Source organism: Mizuhopecten yessoensis, unplaced genomic scaffold, assembly GCF_002113885.1.
Source record: "Mizuhopecten yessoensis strain PY_sf001 unplaced genomic scaffold, ASM211388v2 scaffold11101, whole genome shotgun sequence".
NCBI classification, from domain to species: Eukaryota; Metazoa; Mollusca; class Bivalvia; order Pectinida; family Pectinidae; genus Mizuhopecten; species Mizuhopecten yessoensis.
Window position 1 is genome coordinate 2,145,146 of NW_018408880.1, and position 18,119 is coordinate 2,163,264.

The 18,119-nt window shown below is 34.9% G+C and overlaps 1 protein-coding gene across 1 annotated transcript; it reads right to left on the minus strand.

The window, feature by feature from the left end:
* Positions 1-443: 443 nt before the first annotated feature.
* On the minus strand, positions 444-15,461 carry LOC110465747 (cathepsin B-like). The gene is made up of 9 exons (XM_021521787.1): positions 15,353-15,461; positions 13,105-13,252; positions 11,911-12,126; positions 10,466-10,581; positions 9,567-9,651; positions 7,341-7,488; positions 6,730-6,846; positions 4,633-4,761; positions 444-3,464 (listed from the first exon to the last, which is right to left on the minus strand). Exons 2-9 carry the CDS (start codon positions 13,249-13,251, stop codon positions 3,388-3,390), a joined length of 1,035 nt encoding a protein of 344 aa, XP_021377462.1. The 5' UTR covers position 13,252; positions 15,353-15,461; the 3' UTR covers positions 444-3,387.
* Positions 15,462-18,119: the final 2,658 nt, after the last annotated feature.

Here is an 18,119-nt window from a genome sequence, read left to right on the forward strand (position 1 = left end):
CTACATATGAAATTTGAGAAATACCCATCCAGCATTTTTTGAGACTTAGCAATAACAAGCACTGTTTAAGGATGGAAACATGTCACAGACAAATGATGATTTGAAAAGCCAACCATCAAATGATGATGGGCTAAAAAGTCTGAACAGAAGTCGGAGGAATATCCATATGAACATTGACCATGAACAAAAAAAAAGCTCCACCTCTCTGGCCTTCCCTCATTTTTCCTCTTGGATTCCATCCCTCTCTTTCCTTAGGGAGTCACAGGCTACATAATGTAACATTCGGTACCTTGGCCCAGGAGTAATGCCACGAGTTTTGAAAAAAACCCATTCAGGACTAGTAATGTGATCTTTCAATTAAAAGCTAAAACACAGATGTCAGATGAAAGGCCCTTGTATAAGCCTTTTGATCAGGTAAGCTAAATAATAAGTCAACTGTCATCAACGAAAATAATGAATTTTATTATAAAGTCATGAAAATCGCACAACATATGTACATTTTTTAGTACAGAATATTTATAAGATAACATGATGGCACAAAGTAACTTAGCACTATTATATTTCATTGAAGAGAATATGAAGTGGGTTGACACTTAAAAGCAGATAATGCTTTATCTTGATAAACTTTTTTCATCTAAAAAAACAGGTAGCACTGCTTTTAATTTCTATAACTGATGAACCATAGATTAGACAGTCCCTAGCATTCTAAACAGGACTCAAATAAACCTGTACAATGTTTTAATAATGACATAAAGAAAGTTATAAAAACAAAAGATATATGAAAATAACAATTTTATCACAGGTACAATATTGTTTCTGTACTTTTTTTATCCCCACTTTGAGAAATAATTTACAATCATCTATCTGGACTTTTCCCTATGTAAGAGATTATACAAAGCAGAAGCTAAAATATACTGTATATAAGAGTATTAATTCAACACTTTACCCTTGGTGTAAAAATTCTTAGGGTTTCTTCATTTTAGTTCAATTCTGTTTTCATTTTAGTTCAATTCTGTCATAATCATTTTGTTCTTGATTTAAAATTGGAAATGTAAAATGTTTACATGGTAGCATAGTGTAAAATGCATTTCAAATAAATAGATTTTCAGAGATTATTTCTTGGTTTCTTACCTAAACTTGCATAACATAAAATTGGTGAAAATAAAATAAAGCATAAATACAAAATGTACTCAAAAACAAAGCAGTGATTTAGCATTTTAAAAATAAGCCAAATCTCCTCAAATTACCACTACTAGCCGTCAGATCGAATTTCCAGGAACATGTACATATAAACTTGAGTTGATTGGAAAGAATGTTAAACAAAAATACATAAATGCAAACAACATTTATATCATGTTCTGCTTAAATAGTTATGAGATTAAACAAAAGTGATCATTTGTTTTAGTTCCTTGCAAAAAAACCACCAAAAAAACCCCAAGCGGATAGGATATTTGGTAAGTTAAATCACCATGAAAAATACAAAACAAGATAGCATACATTCAAACAATTGGGATATCAATCCAGAAAGCTAAACAAAGTCTATATTTTACTGCACAATATAGCCATTTAGGACCCATCAGTGATATTACAGGTCAAAAGGGAAATTCAAGGCTAATGTGTTCAGAAACGTGTGTAGAAACAGGGACAAGGGAAAGGTATCTCTAAAACCCTTTATAAAGTTCAAATTTATTTAGAATTTTTTGAAATGATGTATACTCATCTCCAGATTTGCAAATATATCGCTATATGCTGTCGTTGTTCCGTATTGACAACTTGACTGTTTGCCTTGTTTTATGTCGATGTCGACCGAGATAGTTCAAACTATTCTTTATTTTATTGGCTATAATATGTGTAATTTGAACATATTGACAGTATTTATTTAATTTTGTTCGATCTGACCAGAGGTTTACCGTATGTAGAATGTTACTGGATGTTCATAGACACATTATTTTTGTATTTTGCCTGAAGATTAATTTGAAATGAAAATTTCTAAAATCTGATACATATGAATTTAGAAAATAACCCAACACATTCACAAAATAAAACTAAAAAGAAAAAAAAGCATCAAGGTGAAATATTGAAAGTTACAAAATGCAATGTTTACTTCAAAAGCTTGAATCACATTTTTGACAATTTACAAAATTTAAAGATGACAATCTTCACTTTGATGACATATAAATCAAGTTTAAAAAATTAGACAATAATTGGTATGGTATTAATGTTTATCTACTGGAACAATGGACAATTGTTTCAGGTACAAACCACCAGGTGGTACATAATGGAAAGGCACAGGGGGCATGTTTTGGTTTACATATAATAAAAAAGAAATTATATTCTCGACTAATTTTTTCTGAAGTTATTGATATTAAATAGATAAAGCTGTCAATGCCACTGTAATGCAAAGGCTAAACTTCAAACACATGTTTGTTAGGGATATTCCAGAAATGAATACGTGATTTAGGGGATGGAGTGGGGTGGGGTGGTGGGGTGGTGTTGAGCGGAATTATAATTGCTAAATGATGCTGATTACTTGGCAGCGAAAAGCATCTAAAATAATTTTTAGTATATTTGCATAATAAGCCACAAGAAGATCAAGTAGGTGGTGGTGAACACAAATTACCTCCCTTACATATATATTTCTGAGATTGTCCTAAATGCATAGTTGTGTAAACATATTTATTTAAACCATCTGATTGAAATGACATGATTTTAATTTTCTGACTTATAATTCTGATTTCTTAAAGTTTTCTCAAAGCATGCCATTAAGTACTTGCGGAAAGATTGGAATGTAAACGATATAACTTATTTCAGGTAACATTTAAAATCTACTGGACTTTTACAATACAATTATCTATACAATTAGGGATAACTCAAAAACAAACGGACTCAAGAAATAATATAACTGTTATTACAATTTGGAAGGTGCATCAACTAAGAAATAACTATTACCATGTTTTACAAATCATTTCTATCCACATTTATAGCCTGGACATGATAGCATGATACTCCACCCGGTTACATTATCCTGACAACAGGCTAGCCAGAGGTGCCTAGAGAGACACCGCCCAAACGAAAAAGTAGGCAAGAAAGTTAAGGAGACAAAATCTTACAATGGAACTGGTTTGTTAAAGTCGTAAAAATGTAAGAACATACCCAGTAATGAAAGACAACAATAATTCCAGGATATATTACAGGGGAGTAGTTATGAGAGCTAAAAGTGTAAGTGTGAGTGATCTACAGAAGGCAAAAAAAGAAAAACATTATTCAACAGAATTGTCCAAATCTCAAAATAAGTTTTTTAATTATCTTTAGAAAACAAGGTTAAACTAGGTGTACATCTGTAGTATAACGTTGATAGAGATCTGGAGTTGTCTTCCCTTCCCTGATTCAGAGCTTGGGGATACCAGCAACAATCTGGGACTCAATACCACATTCGTCTTGTCCTCTCAGGATTTTGAAGAATCCTATCAAACAAACAGAATTTGTTATAACATCCTTGGTGAGGCTGAGAGACAGCATTCCAGGGAAGAACATTAGGAGTTTCCTAATCAGGCATTTTATAGACTTAAATATGTACTCTCTATCCCGTCTTTGCGTATTGCAGAGTTATCTTCTCTTGTGAGCAGGTATTGATTGTTACGTCATTTGTTTGTGAGAGTAACGTCATCAATTTTGGAGAAAAAGACGTAATTTTCTCACACAAACCAATGACTTTACAATCAATACCTGCTCACAAGAGAAGATAACTCTGCAATACGCAAAGACGGAATATATAGATACCTAAAAGCAGGTACAGATTGTAGATTCACGGTAAAACGTAAGAATTCTCACAAGTAGAAATGTTTGTATTGAAAATGGTTCTGTAATCTATCTGTATTCAATATAACCAACAATACATGGATTTTAATTCATGCATGGACATTTTCATGCTCATTTATTAAATGTGAAAAATCGTGATCATTGTTTAACACTGCCGAAAATTCCACTTATACAGTAGATCACTGAACGTCAACAGTAAAATAGACACATCAAATACTTCTGTGCGTGTTAGTAATACAAGTCGGTACAAGATCAAAGCCTTTGAAAGAAGTGATTCTTTGGGCATGTGAATTTGAAAAAGAACTATCCTGAATGTGACAAATACAAGTCCAAATGTTATAGACATACAGGTATACTTCATCAAATTAGTCTTTATCACAATGGTCTTTTAACAGTACAAAGATATTTTGCTCGTCTATTTTCCATTTGATAAGTAATAAAATTGTGTGTTGTGAATATAGATTTTTTTTTTCAGGTTCAAAGGCCATGTAGACATGAACTTTCACCCGATCTACTCGGCCGTCTTCGTTTATCGCGATACAAACTGTTGAACCGATGGGACAACAGTTGTTTGTTTATGAAATAAGGTAGGAATCAGTAATCTGATGCTGTTTTCAGGTGAGCCTTGCCAAAGCCATGCAAGCTAGGCCTGCATAAACTTTTGCGGGTCCGCCAGGATTTATACCCCAAAATTATGTTTAAAAACAGATGAACCGGTTGTTCTGCATAAACAAACAGGACCCTGGCCATCAGATCTGGAAATATTTTTGCCCTGCATTTGCATTTTTTTTTTTTTTTAAACTAGATACATACCATTGTCTCCCCAATCAGTGTTCCACGAGTTGGCCACAAGCCAGTAGTCGACACCTTCTTCAACACCCCAGCCCAAGATCCTGATGGCATGACCTCCCAGTTCAGAACCTGTGGTGTGCTTATACACTCCTGTTGATAAATAATAATAATAATAATAGGGTCTTATATATCGCTTTATCACAACCTAGTTCCTAGAGGGATTGTCTCAAAGCGGTTCACAAATTATTATCAGTGGTTATAGGGCCTTTGCAAGCAGCCAATATCTTTCTCAACTCCCTGTCAGATGAAAGGCCCTAGTATAAGCTTTTTATCAGGTAAGCTAAATAATAAGTCATCAACGAAAATAATGAATTTTATTATAAAGTCATGAAAATCGCACAGCATATGTACATTTTTTAGTACAGAATATTTAAAAGATACCACAAGGGCTCACAACTAGCATTCAACAATTCCAGCACTGCCCAACAACGTACTCATTTACAGCTGAGTAGACTGGAACAAACGGGGTAAAGTATCTTACTCAAAGATGCAACACAAAGCTGTGACGTGAATCGCCGTGGCAAGCAGCCAATATCTTTCTCAACTCCCTGTCAGATGAAAGGCCCTAGTATAAGCTTTTTATCAGGTAAGCTAAATAATAAGTCATCAACGAAAATAATGAATTTTATTATAAAGTCATGAAAATCGCACAGCATATGTACATTTTTTAGTACAGAATATTTAAAAGATACCACAAGGGCTCACAACTAGCATTCAACAATTCCAGCACTGCCCAACAACGTACTCATTTACAGCTGAGTAGACTGGAACAAACGGGGTAAAGTATCTTACTCAAAGATGCAACACAAAGCTGTGACGTGAATCGCCGTGGCAAGCAGCCAATATCTTTCTCAACTCCCTGTCAGATGAAAGGCCCTAGTATAAGCTTTTTATCAGGTAAGCTAAATAATAAGTCATCAACGAAAATAATGAATTTTATTATAAAGTCATGAAAATCGCACAGCATATGTACATTTTTTAGTACAGAATATTTATAAAATAACACAAGGGCTCACAACTAGCATTCAACAATTCCAGCACTGCCCAACAACGTACTCATTTACAGCTGAGTAGACTGGAACAAACGGGGTAAAGTATCTTACTCAAAGATGCAACACAAAGCTGTGACGTGAATCAAACCCGCAACCCTTCAGTCAAGAGCCTGGCGTCCTACCACTAGATAACTGTGCCTCAAAGATGATGTTGTCAAAATACACAATAAAACCAATAACATAAGATGTTAATTAAACATTTATGAGCCCCTTTGTGATCTTAGTCGGTATTATCATTTTTTAAACAACACTTATTTGCTTAAAAGGGAAATTGTAAATTGATTAGTCTTTACAGCTTATAAGGTCTCGGTATGACACCTTTTATCTTTCCACAGCTAAATCAGTCTGATGAAGCATTTAGTGTGATCCCTTTTACACTTCATCACAGCAGATTTGGGAACACAGATACAAATACATTTTAATCAAGGACTTATGGTTTTCCTGTAGGACTTATCCATATTTAGGAACTCACTGTACAAATATGTATATCTCTTAGTAATGGCACTCATCGAATTTAGAAAATTTTATTCAAGTCTTGCCTTAAAAAACTTTCAAAATGACTACACCATTAATTCAGTCAAATCATGATTTTTTTTCAGATTAAAATTAGATTTTATTTCCCCACAATTTTTTTCGAAGGATGCCAGGAATGAGGTGCTCTGTGTTTCAATCTCACAGTAATTACCTCCCTTTAATTTAAGTTTTAGTAGATCTGGGCCAGGGAAGTACTGCTGATAAGGAATATCAGCTTCAGCAACCATAGCATGATTGGGAGTCTGGGGGTTTGAATCCCAGTATGGCTCCAAACTCTCAAAACATGTTTTTTTTGTAATTTCATCTTTATTATATTTTCATGAAAATTTTGCAGTAGTATATTTCTTTTCAAAAATAATTAATTACAACTATCGTCAAAAAAGGTTCAAATTCAAAATCACAGAAACTGTCAGTAGTACATGGATCCTTAATCTATGGTACGATCAAATACTCTCTGTTTTTCGTCACTCACCACTTTTGTATGTGGGAAAGTCTGCATACACAGTAAAGGCTCCTTCTACTGGTCCGTGGCTCATGATCTCAGTCTGGATATCCGTTACATCGCTGGACACGGAGTAAGAGCTTGACCCTACAGACAAGAGGGTTTAAATCTTAATAAAAGTAAATGTATATAGGTTAATGTTGTTTTCAAGATTTTTTGCGGCACTGTTGCTCAAAGCCTTGCTAGTTACCGGCAATCTATTTGAAAACAAAATTTTCACAATTTTGAAAACTATTCGAAAAGTTTGAAATATTTCTGTATTTTTCCTGTTCAGATGGACATGTTCAATCCCCGCACAAAGTATGTTAGTTTTTCATTTAAATCTTGTTGAAATTAAACGAGATGAAAGGGTTGTATTAAGTTGTGCTTAAGTTAACCAGGCTTTCAACAACAGCTTTTCATCCAAAATGACAAAGATGCATACAAACACATGACCTTAACTTTATAAGAGGTAAATTATAGAGAAGGTTACGTTAGGAATTAGCAGTATTACAGGTATGTATCCCATAACTATCCAATACGCCTCATAATGGATTTTATGAGAACAAAAAAATCCTTTTCATAGAAAAGACCTTTCCTACCAAAGTGTTTGTCCTTGGTGTAAGACACAGAGTAGGAAGACTGACAGGACATTTCACATTTGGGAGTTGGTTCAATGGATTTAGCACATGGTAATCTGGTCCCGGTTGTGTGGTGTTCACAGGGCTTTATACTGTATGGGCGACAACCCTGAAAATAAAATGATTTATATACAAATACAAGCAAAGTGAACCCTCAGTTCACTACAGTGACCTTTTTTGCTCAGTTTTACAGGCTGTTTCTTTCCCCTCGATAAAATGTGCCCTATTTTTCCAAAATGAGCAAAGACTGAGGAATGACTTCTTAATTCAATGCAAATAATGAAAAAGTGGAATAAAAATGTTGGTAAACCAATACAATTATCCGGAAAGGAGATCCAACGTCCTACAGGCAAAGGTCTGTGGTCTGATACAGGAATCAATGCTTAATCTTCCCAATGGCTAAAGGAACAGGCTAGTGTAAAACGCAGGTAACAAAAACACTGCACTAATACATTAACTCCCTAATTCCGTTAGCAAACTGTGCTTCTCATACATCGACTTTAAATACTGTTAATCATGGTACTTTTGTGACGGATTCATTTTCGCTCTAAATCGCAGGGAAACTCATTCATGAGAAAGAATATGTGTTAATTGTTTCCAGTAAAATATTAAGCAGTTTTGAAGTAACTGCAATTGCCATGGTCTGTGTGAACAATCAACCATGAACAAACGCTTAGGGTGATCAGAGCCCCTACTGGCCAGACAGGGTTTGACCTCTGATCCTTAATCATGACTTTGACCTTAGGGTTATAAGGGATCATGGAGTTTATTGATACAAGCAGTCTTATCATGAAACACACATTTATCAAGTGAATTTCACACCAAAATCTTGTGACAGATGGGAATTTGTTTAAGTACAAAGCACAACAAAGATAATCATTATTTTAAAATTAGGGCAATAATCTCACACATACAATATGTCTTATGCAGTTCAGTAGAAATGCCAACAAATACTAATTCATCATTATTTAGCAATCACATCCTCCTCATTTGAGACAGAGATATGTAATGGCCCCTTGGACTAATTTCAAGATATATGTATAGTACATGACATAAATATATTTTCTTTAAAGTCTCATTAAACATGGACTGTACATTCAAATAACATGTGCACATTTAGTTTTATGCAACATACAATGTACTAAGGACATGTGACAGGTAAAGGGATACAAGACATAGTATATAGGTATAGTCTAGACTTCATCACCACAAAAGTCTGGCAAAGGGAAGGAAAAATTGAGAAGATCATTTGATTCCTTCATGGTTAGATCAATGCAGTCTAACAGACAATTTTGTTTTCATCGGTTATTTTAACCAATGTGAATTTTGTATGATATTGCAGATCTTTGCCTTTTTTGTTGTTGTGATAAAATTATTTTTTGGAATATTTTCTCATTTTTTTTTTACACATTTACAATTACTTTATCAATCTCACAATGCCCTGTGATATTTCACCAGCCGCAGTGTCTGTTTATATTATATTTGTAGATATTGTAGTTCTGGTCTGTGCTGTATTAATACTCTAAGACTTGCATCTCCTGGTGCATGGCATTTTCCCCATCAACAAAAAATCGCCATGCCAATGTTAATATAGTAAAACAAGCAAATTCGTGGAATTTATATCCCCTGCTTGCAGGACATATTGTAGGTTAACGTTATTGAGGTTAGGTTTAAACATGTGAGTATCGTACTGATGAGACATAATGTATAGCTTGAAACTTGAAAGAAAAACCCCCACCTATACCTCATTGATTATCCGTAAATATGCAAAAATCACATCAGTTGGAAAACTTAGCATGAGTCGGATGTGTATTCCGAATTTGGTTGAACTATATCTGAACAATATCTACAGCAATTATCACACGAAAGCCAAAGAGTGCCCGAGATGGGTGGAAAGACAGAGGGACACGAACATTGTTATCAAGTTTGAAGGAATTGTGGTTGTCAAACTTGGTGAGAGTTAATGAAGAGAAACAGCAGATAATGACTGTTTTCCTTATTGAAGGGGACATAACTCCGCCAAATGGGGTCCACTGAATTTGGGTATCGAATTTGACTGAGCCCTTAAAGCATTCAAACTTCTAGCCAAGTTTGAAGAAAATCGGTTGACACGGAAACAAAGCGTGACAGACAGACAAACCCAAATGAATATCCTTTAGATATTTACATGTGATGATTACCACTCACCTGTGTAGAATTGTACTGACCACCGGTCACCAGTCCCTTTCCCTTGAAGAAAGACCAGGCTGATCCTGGGAACCCACCATCACATCTGTCAACAAAATGAGAATATCACGGTAAAACCTTTAATTAGACTACATATATCTACTTAGTGTCTTTTAGCTTATCACTCATCTCAGTCACCCTAACTCATTCACCCCTGAAATTTTATAATGAACTATACCTACCTTTGAATTAGAAGAGTTCAAATGTGTCTTCAGGGGTGAATGAGTTTACCCATTCAACACTGTAAACCATAATGGACTAATCTATATCAGTGCATAGTAGAGTCTACTAAAGTTACATAGTGATAAAAGGGTTAATGGTTAAATATATTTAAATGACTAAATTAAGCCTTTGTGCCAGGCAAGCTCAAAAACATAGTGATTACACACACACAAATTTATGTTTATAGGATAGATAAAAAGTTTCAATGAAAACAATTTCACAATATTGATAGAAGAAGTATAACTTGAAAAAGGGCTGTAAAATCAAGGGACATAACGACTGTATCCTAACATGCCAAGGTTTACAATAAATGAGATTGGTAGTTATATGTATTTTTTGTTGAGTTTGAACAGATAGATATTCTTACAAGGATATGCTTGGTCTTTAAAAGCATAATAAAGGTTTTCCAATGCTCAGTCATTCAATAATTCAAGGGCAAAAGTCAGTTCCATGTACGTTTGACTCGAATACAATGTCAATAGATTTGTGTACCCAACAGCTCTGCAAAACCTACTGAAACTTACAATCTTTTTCAGATTGTTTAAAACAAATTCTAAATAAAAACTTTAATAAGATGAATACTGAATAGTAATACATCCTTATTGCTGTTCAGCCATGTGGACTGACCAGATACTTACCCCATACCACAGGAAGAGCAGCAAGACAGAAGATCCTCCGAGGAGATGTGAGCATTAACCTTTCCATTAGACGCGATACAGATTCGGTCTGACATTGCCTCCACAGCCCCAAAGGCCTGCATTGTAAACATAGGGTAATACATTTCAAAACTTATTCTATTTCTAACGTCAAGCAATATGTATCCGGTTGTGTATTGAAATTAATCAGGTATAATTGAATTAGATGAAAGGTCTCCAGCCATCAGATGCTGTGGCAGTCATCTTGAATTTCAAATTAGTCCAAAAAGTAGCAACAATAGTACTTGGTAATGTCATCAGATCTAGATGATTCATCAAGTTGCTTATTGAATGTGATGTTGTGTCTTTTAAAGAAACAAAATGGAAAACTTTTTGCTGTACTGATCCTCATTACTGTGCTTCCTCATTCCCATTGGGTTGGAGATTTTTAGATACATCCTTTATTTCAACAACACTGAATCACCTTGAAGCAAGAACGCTTCGTTCTTAATCATCCATTTGATTGTAGTCAAGGGAGTTAAAAGTTGAGTCCCATTTTTCTCTATTCAGGACCACACATTTCTGCTCCAAGACAGGACACACTCAATATTCAATTGTACTATATTCTCCTTAAATGAGGCATTCTAAATATCATGTATTCAATCTAAATCCTTTTAGTTATTTGGGACAAGTAGTCTTTTAACTGAAAAAAATTGACAAAAGACAACAGACACTACCCTAAACCAAAAGTGTACAAGAGGCACAGAGTGCCTGTATCGCTCATCTGTTTCTTTTGTTACATAAAACCGACATATAGGTAACTTCAGATCAAATTTGGTAACTAAACTAAAAACACAAGACATTTTAACATCATTTCAACGGTTCTAAGATATTGTTGTTTGAAATTTGAAATTTTAAAGCTTTTAATCCACATTGACCTTTGATTCAAACTAACACTTAAAGTTGACCTTTGACCTCATTAAAAATATATAACTGTAATAAAGAAAACGATTCACACAGCTGGTCTACATAACATACCCAGGTACCATGACTGTAGACCAAATGGTTCTTGGGATATTGTTGTTTAAAGTTTTTAACATATTTGTCCCCCGTGACCTTGAAAGTAGGTCAAGGTCATTTCAATGAAGAAACTTTATAGCACTCCACTCCAGGTACCTACTGGCAAAATATCATGACCCTAGGTCCTCCAGTTCTTTAGAAGAAGTCGTTCAAAAGAAAAAGTTGACCGACGCCGCAGCAAGGCATAAGCTCACATGGCCCTTCTTGATCATGGTGATCCATTAATAATAACATCGCTGAATATACTAGTCATGCACTAAAGGACCTTAGTTACTGTAGAACTCTGTTGTGCTGATTCGAAAAGGATCAAGCTGTTACTTAAATATTCTATTCTAAGCAATACTTTAAAATTAATAAAAATCTCTTACCCAGCATGATCCGCAGTCACCTTGGTCTCGAACTTCTTTAATCGTAGGACATTTGGTCCATTTCTTACGTGCATCAAAACTTGTTGGCAAAGGGACTCCTGTCAAACGGGGCCTCTCGGGTAGCTTTAAATTATCAGGTGTCTTCAAAGCTCCGCAAAGTTTCTTGACATAATCCAGACGTTCATATTTGCTGATTCTGGGGAAATTGTCTCCTGCCTTGAAATATAGAGTATTATATAATAATATTGCTAAAGTCAGTTAGTCTAACTCAAGTACTAATGGGTAACTGTCTGGAACCCCAGCTACAGTGATTGGGAAAAGTTGATAAATCTATATTGCATTTCTGTACATCTTAAGGATCCCTGTCCCACTGCACTGTGTTTTTCCTATAGAGTAACCTCCCCTTTACTCCTGTTTGGCATTTACTATAGCACAGTTTGGCCTGGACATTTCCGTTGACCAGGTAGCTCAATTGTAAGAGCAATAGTTTAAAAAATTTATTCCAGGATTTGAATCATGTTCTAGCCCCGTTCCATTTTTTACACTCAGAACACTGTTATTGATCATATTTTATATATTCTATCTTTGTTATTTCTCATAAAAATCTGGCAAGGTATTGTTTTCTTTTCAGAAATGATTAATCAAAGCTATAGTCATGCCGATAAAAAAATTCCAATATGTAGTTACATATTTTGGTAGTGGTTTGAGGATTCTTAAATATATGTGCCACTATTATCGTATAATGTAAATTTTCTATCAGCATTTCACAATAGCTACAATATATATGTAATATTATGTAACATCATTACATAATCTGAAATTATTTTATGCAGCATGACTGTATCTCAAAAGGTTTATAGTTTAAGAACATTTTACCCTTATTTGACATGACAACTTTTAGGTTCAGAAGAAATTATACAGGAGTGACTAATTATGCAACAAAAAGAGGTAGTCCTGCGATCTTCAAAATAAGAATAATATAGTCTGTTTTTGGGCCTGACCAGTAGAGTTTGCTGAATAAGTCACTCCAGTGTAATTTGCATAACTTAAAAAATTGCATAACTCATTTGAAACCCGTGGACTCGACTGATGGAAGTTAACAGCTGTTGGTGATAAAAAGGGCGGTATATATAAATAACTCAGTATGCAGCCGTCTGAAGCAGGAAGACATTTGTATTTTATATATATATTTACCTGCCAGGAAGTGTTGACAAAGTTGACTTTGTTCACAAGGAGATCCCACTCTCTTACGAGAAATTCCTTGAGTCCTTGTCTTGGTGGATGAAGATGTTCAGCCATCCCGAGTGTTAAAACAACACAAAGAAACAACACTTTCTCCATTCTACAACAACGAAATATTATGTAAACACAACATACAGACCACAACAGGATAACATTATATTGCCAAGCAAAAAAACAAAAAGTTTGGTGATTTCCATGACCCAACCTGTTCTAATAAATTTTTTATATTAAACATTTTTTTTCCAGAAATTTTCAAAGACACGATTTAATACGATAAATAATGGACGCAGGCTGTAAGCCTCTGTGTCCATATCAGTTGATATTACAATATTTACAGTATGATATATACTAGCTTCTGTGGACAATTAACATGTCCATTATCATAAATATATAAAATTAAGTTAATTATTTGTTGGTATTTTCCCAGTGATTGTCCAGTAAAAACACAGGACTGTTAAAGTCACGATCACTCTCCAAGGTAAACTATATAAATTTACTTCTGAAAATATACCTTAGACTGGCCCTTGTCTCTAGAATATTGAATACTTTAGATAAAAAAAATAACTCATAATTTTGATCACTTTCTGATTCTAGAAACCTGGGGAGATAAGCTAATAGTAAAATGCAGTTGAGAAATTATTTATAAAAACTTGGGGGCTGCAGGTAGCCAGTCTAATATATCCTCAGGTTACCGGTTTCCGCGCACTTAAGATGCATCCGCGATTTTGTACTCATATCGGCAGAAAACTGTTGAAATTACGGATGAATGTCATAAACATGTATACAATCTACTAATAGAAACAAAAAACTAGCAACATAAAACTGTATTTAAAAAAAAATCAGAACAAACAATTTTTAACAAATTTCTCCCATCGGAAGTAGCGTCATATGTTTCCATTTGTCTATTTTGATTTAGTGTTCAAAGAAAGATAACTCGAATACACTAAAAAGAACTTCTCTTCAGTGACCTGCAAGAACAAAAGCTGCGTTTGGAATACAAAAAATATCTTTGATTGTCAAATTAATTATCAAAATAACTTTTTTTAAATTTCACATTTTTAATTGATTTTTCAAGATGTCAAATTGAACCAATTCATGTATTTTTTTAAAATTATTTATTATATTTATTTATTTATTTAGTTATAATATAGAATCTGTTATTATTTTTTTCTGCAGTCTTATATCGGTTTTGGTTGATGGTAAGTTATTTCTCATTTTGTTCTGTTTAAAATTGGTGAAAATTGGAAGTTAATTGCATTACAAGGTTTACGTTTCATTAAAAACACTGTTTATCAATACAAGAATGTCTTCTTGGCTCTTTGGAAGTGGAAAAAAATCGGAAAGGAGATGTGGCCTCATTTGCATACGACATTTTCGTACGTTTTTCAGACTACAAAAAAGACCGGTTCATGAATGAGATATATCATTGATTTTTCAGGTATGGGCTCATTTTGAGCAAGATAAAAAATGCATTAAGCAAAACTGCATATTTAAGCGTGTTTTTTTAATCAGTGATTATTTCTTATGTCAAACGTCTAAAATATCCTTGTGGTGTGTCCATCAGGTCATGTAGTTACGAGCTTGATAAAATGGCTGCGCGTAAATACATAACGCGCAGAAACTGATGACTAGACGATATATACCTATCCAAAGTAAGAAATGTACTAAATTTATCACATCCAAACACAATACACTATTACATAATTTATATCACAACAAAAGCATTAGTCCGAATTATTCTGACTTTTTTTTTAACTTTCTTTATATCGGTCTGTCACCGACGACAGACCGATATGATAAAAAGCGGTTAAAACGTCAGAATAAAACCATATGATATGCAAATTTATGCTGTATAAACACAACAAAGAACACACCAATTAGGCCTAGCTATTAGCACGAGTCATCGATGTCTTAGTATTATGATTAGGGCAATAGAGTATGAAGTAGACAATTATATTCGGCAAGACGAATGAGAACACGTACATGGCAGAAGCAGCACAACTACTGCTTGTGTTTTGTTAATTGAACCCGGATACTTAACTGACATTGCCAGAACAGAAAACCGGTGGAGCATAACTTCACTACAACTTTTCTGTATTTAATGTTTTGTGATATAAAATTTTGTTTGCAACTTGCTACAGTTCAAATTTACCTTAACAAATGACATGTCTCTTTGTTTGATCTGATAACGGTTACATACCTATCTGTTTAATCAGCTCCTCCGTGTTTATCTTGTGTCTAGTGTGTCTGCTCCCTGCGCTGTAGATCACGAGATTCCCAATCATGTGACAGTCATGTGACTCTGAGTACTATTCTCTCGCTAACTTCCGGATCCGGTTTATTTTGTGACAGTATTTATAATGAATTCATTTATAATCCATTTCGCACGAAGTGCTACGTCCGAAATAACTAAACAGTATTTTTATCCCAGCTCCTGGTCCATCATTTATTCAAAGAGGAGATCTCGAGTATATCGAGTAGCTTTAACTGAAAAAAAAATGATGGGTTATCTTTGCCCAGAGCACGGAATTAGATTAGCTAACTACAGATGCAGTACGTGCCCAGAGACGTATTTATTACAATGTAATATATATGTACTTCTCTTCTTTGCCTCACCAGACACTTTAAAAGGATATAGTTAGTTGTTGCAGTCTTGTTCCGCTACAGCTGTAACTTGATATACGAATTATTGAAATATCAATTTGGGCCAGCTACATTTAGGCAGAGACGTACGCGTACTGTTATATATATCATGACGCGTCGAAAGAAATTAAAGTGAGACCCACCTTCGAATGTGGTCCGTCATTCCGCCCGTCTTTGCTTTTTCTGTTAAAGTTCGGGAGAATCTTTCTCAAATTTCAGATGAACTTTCCTCATGGTTCCTAGTTACGGCCATGTTAAATTTTGAGAGTTAAAGTTTGTTAGCGTTATTTCTCAGACAGTACTGAAAGGATTATTTCCTTCAAATTTCATATTTCATTCGGGCAAGTGAACTGCTAAGATCCTCAAATTCAAACTCAGATTCACCCCGGGACCGAATCTAAGTCCGCGCTATTGTAGGCCACATACAAGTCATTAAAGGTTGTCCAGACAGAACGATAATAAAAAATGGATCGAGGTTACCAACATGGAAGTATTTTTTCGGCAATGGGTAAACGCACATACCAGTTTCTTTTCCGTATCTTTGAGATACATGTACACGTAATTGACAGCTAGGGGCGTCATTAAAGAACAACGGGAAGATGAACATTTAAATTAAATTAGTATGGTGGAGACGGAGAGAGATAAGGACGTTGATAAGGTTTGCTTCAAAACCACAAAAAATAAAAATGTTAAAAATAAAGCATTTTTTCCCCTTTCTTTTAAAAAACATCAACTGAATAAGCCATAAGTTTATTTAACTTAACTAAAATAGATTCTGTTTCAAGCAAATCTGTTCAAATATGCTAGGCTGAACAACGGTATTGTATCAATTGACGGTTTAAGGAGCATGACGAACACAACCCCCCCCCCCCCCCCCCCCCCCGAGTCCCTCCAGATCCCAGGTACAAAGCTAACGTCTGGATGGTGTAAGCTTTGCAAAGACATTATCAGTTATATATCAAATACTTGATAATAAATAAATGCAGGTTGACGAAGACTATGGACAAGTTTGATGGTGATCATCATGATTGTTCTTCAAACCACAGGACAGTTGAGATACTAAAGAAGAAAATCTGGAGGCTTGTCTGAAGACTTTATGCAGTACCCGGATGAACGCCAACAAAGCTGAATCAGGCGAAGACGGTACTAATCGTTTTCCCGCGAAGTGTCAGCAAACAATGGTTCTCCAGATCAAGGTCGGTGCCAGAACTATTGCACCTATGAGACTGTCCCAACTGTAAAAACATAGGGGTACACTTTGATAGTTCACTGAACATTGAGAAACAAGTGGACGCTATTGCCAAATCATGTTACTACCAGATCAGGAACATCGGCTGTATCCGGAAGTTTATAACTGCAGATGCATGCAAGACTTCGGCGCATTTACTTGTTACCTCTCGGTTGGACTAAGGTAATGCCCGGCTATCGGGAATGACTATCACATGGTATTACCCGTTGGACAACTAATGGGTCACACAAGGGCCACTTTTTAAAGTGTCACCTCGCCGAAAAAAGGGCTTACCAAACGTGCATATAAAGGCACCACAGAAGGGGGGAAAAGGAAGGAGAGAAAATAAAAACAGATGCTTGGAGTGCTGCAATGAGAGAAATATGTCAGTTCTGGCCTCTGATATCCTCAGTGTAGGAGGCAGCGAAGAAAACTCTCAGCAGAGTCACTCCTGTATTAGTAATTAAGTACCCGGATCTGCGCAAGTGTCATTATCAAATATTTACATGAAGATACGTATGTAAGTAAAGATGTTTAAACTGATAGTATGCATGCTCACTTTTTTGGCGTGTTGCAGCAGTTGTTCTGAAATTTTACTGACCTAATATAATTTTAGAACATTTACAGAGAAGCAGGGTGTTTTTGTATAAAATTGTGAATGGCAAACATACATATGCTTAATAATATACTAAATTAATATGTTAGTCTGTGTACCAAATAGCTATACTTTTTAATGACTGAACTTGCGGCTGGAAGTATAGTAAATCGGTTCAATTTATGTGAAATCTTTGCGGCCATGAGTAGAAAATCGATGACACTTTAAAGGGCTATATAGGCACTCTTCTAGTGTATTTTTTAATATATTTCTATCCTCGATGTAGACTTGTTTTTTCACTTTTTTATTCTTATAGTAACACTGCTTAGTAATATAATGACGGAATGGCCTCAAATAAGTACCATTTGCTTTGGTTTTCGCATTTTAAGTACATTTATAGTAGTTTTTATGGAATTTAAAAAGGAGCTCAGAATATCAATGACAACAAGTTAAACCAGGCAGGAGGTATTGTATTTGAGTTTGAGAGCCTATTTAAGTTCC

Excerpts from the sequence above, each read along its gene's own strand:
- LOC110465747 (XM_021521787.1), bottom strand. The coding sequence starts at position 13,251 with ATGGAGAAAGTGTTGTTTCTTTGTGTTGTTTTAACACTCGGGATGGCT. Across the intron at positions 7,489-9,566 it reads GTCAGTACAATTCTACACAG|GGTTGTCGCCCATACAGTAT; the intron begins GTGAGTGGTAAT and ends TTTTATTTTCAG. Across the intron at positions 6,847-7,340 it reads CACCAAGGACAAACACTTTG|GGTCAAGCTCTTACTCCGTG; the intron begins GTAGGAAAGGTC and ends TCTTGTCTGTAG.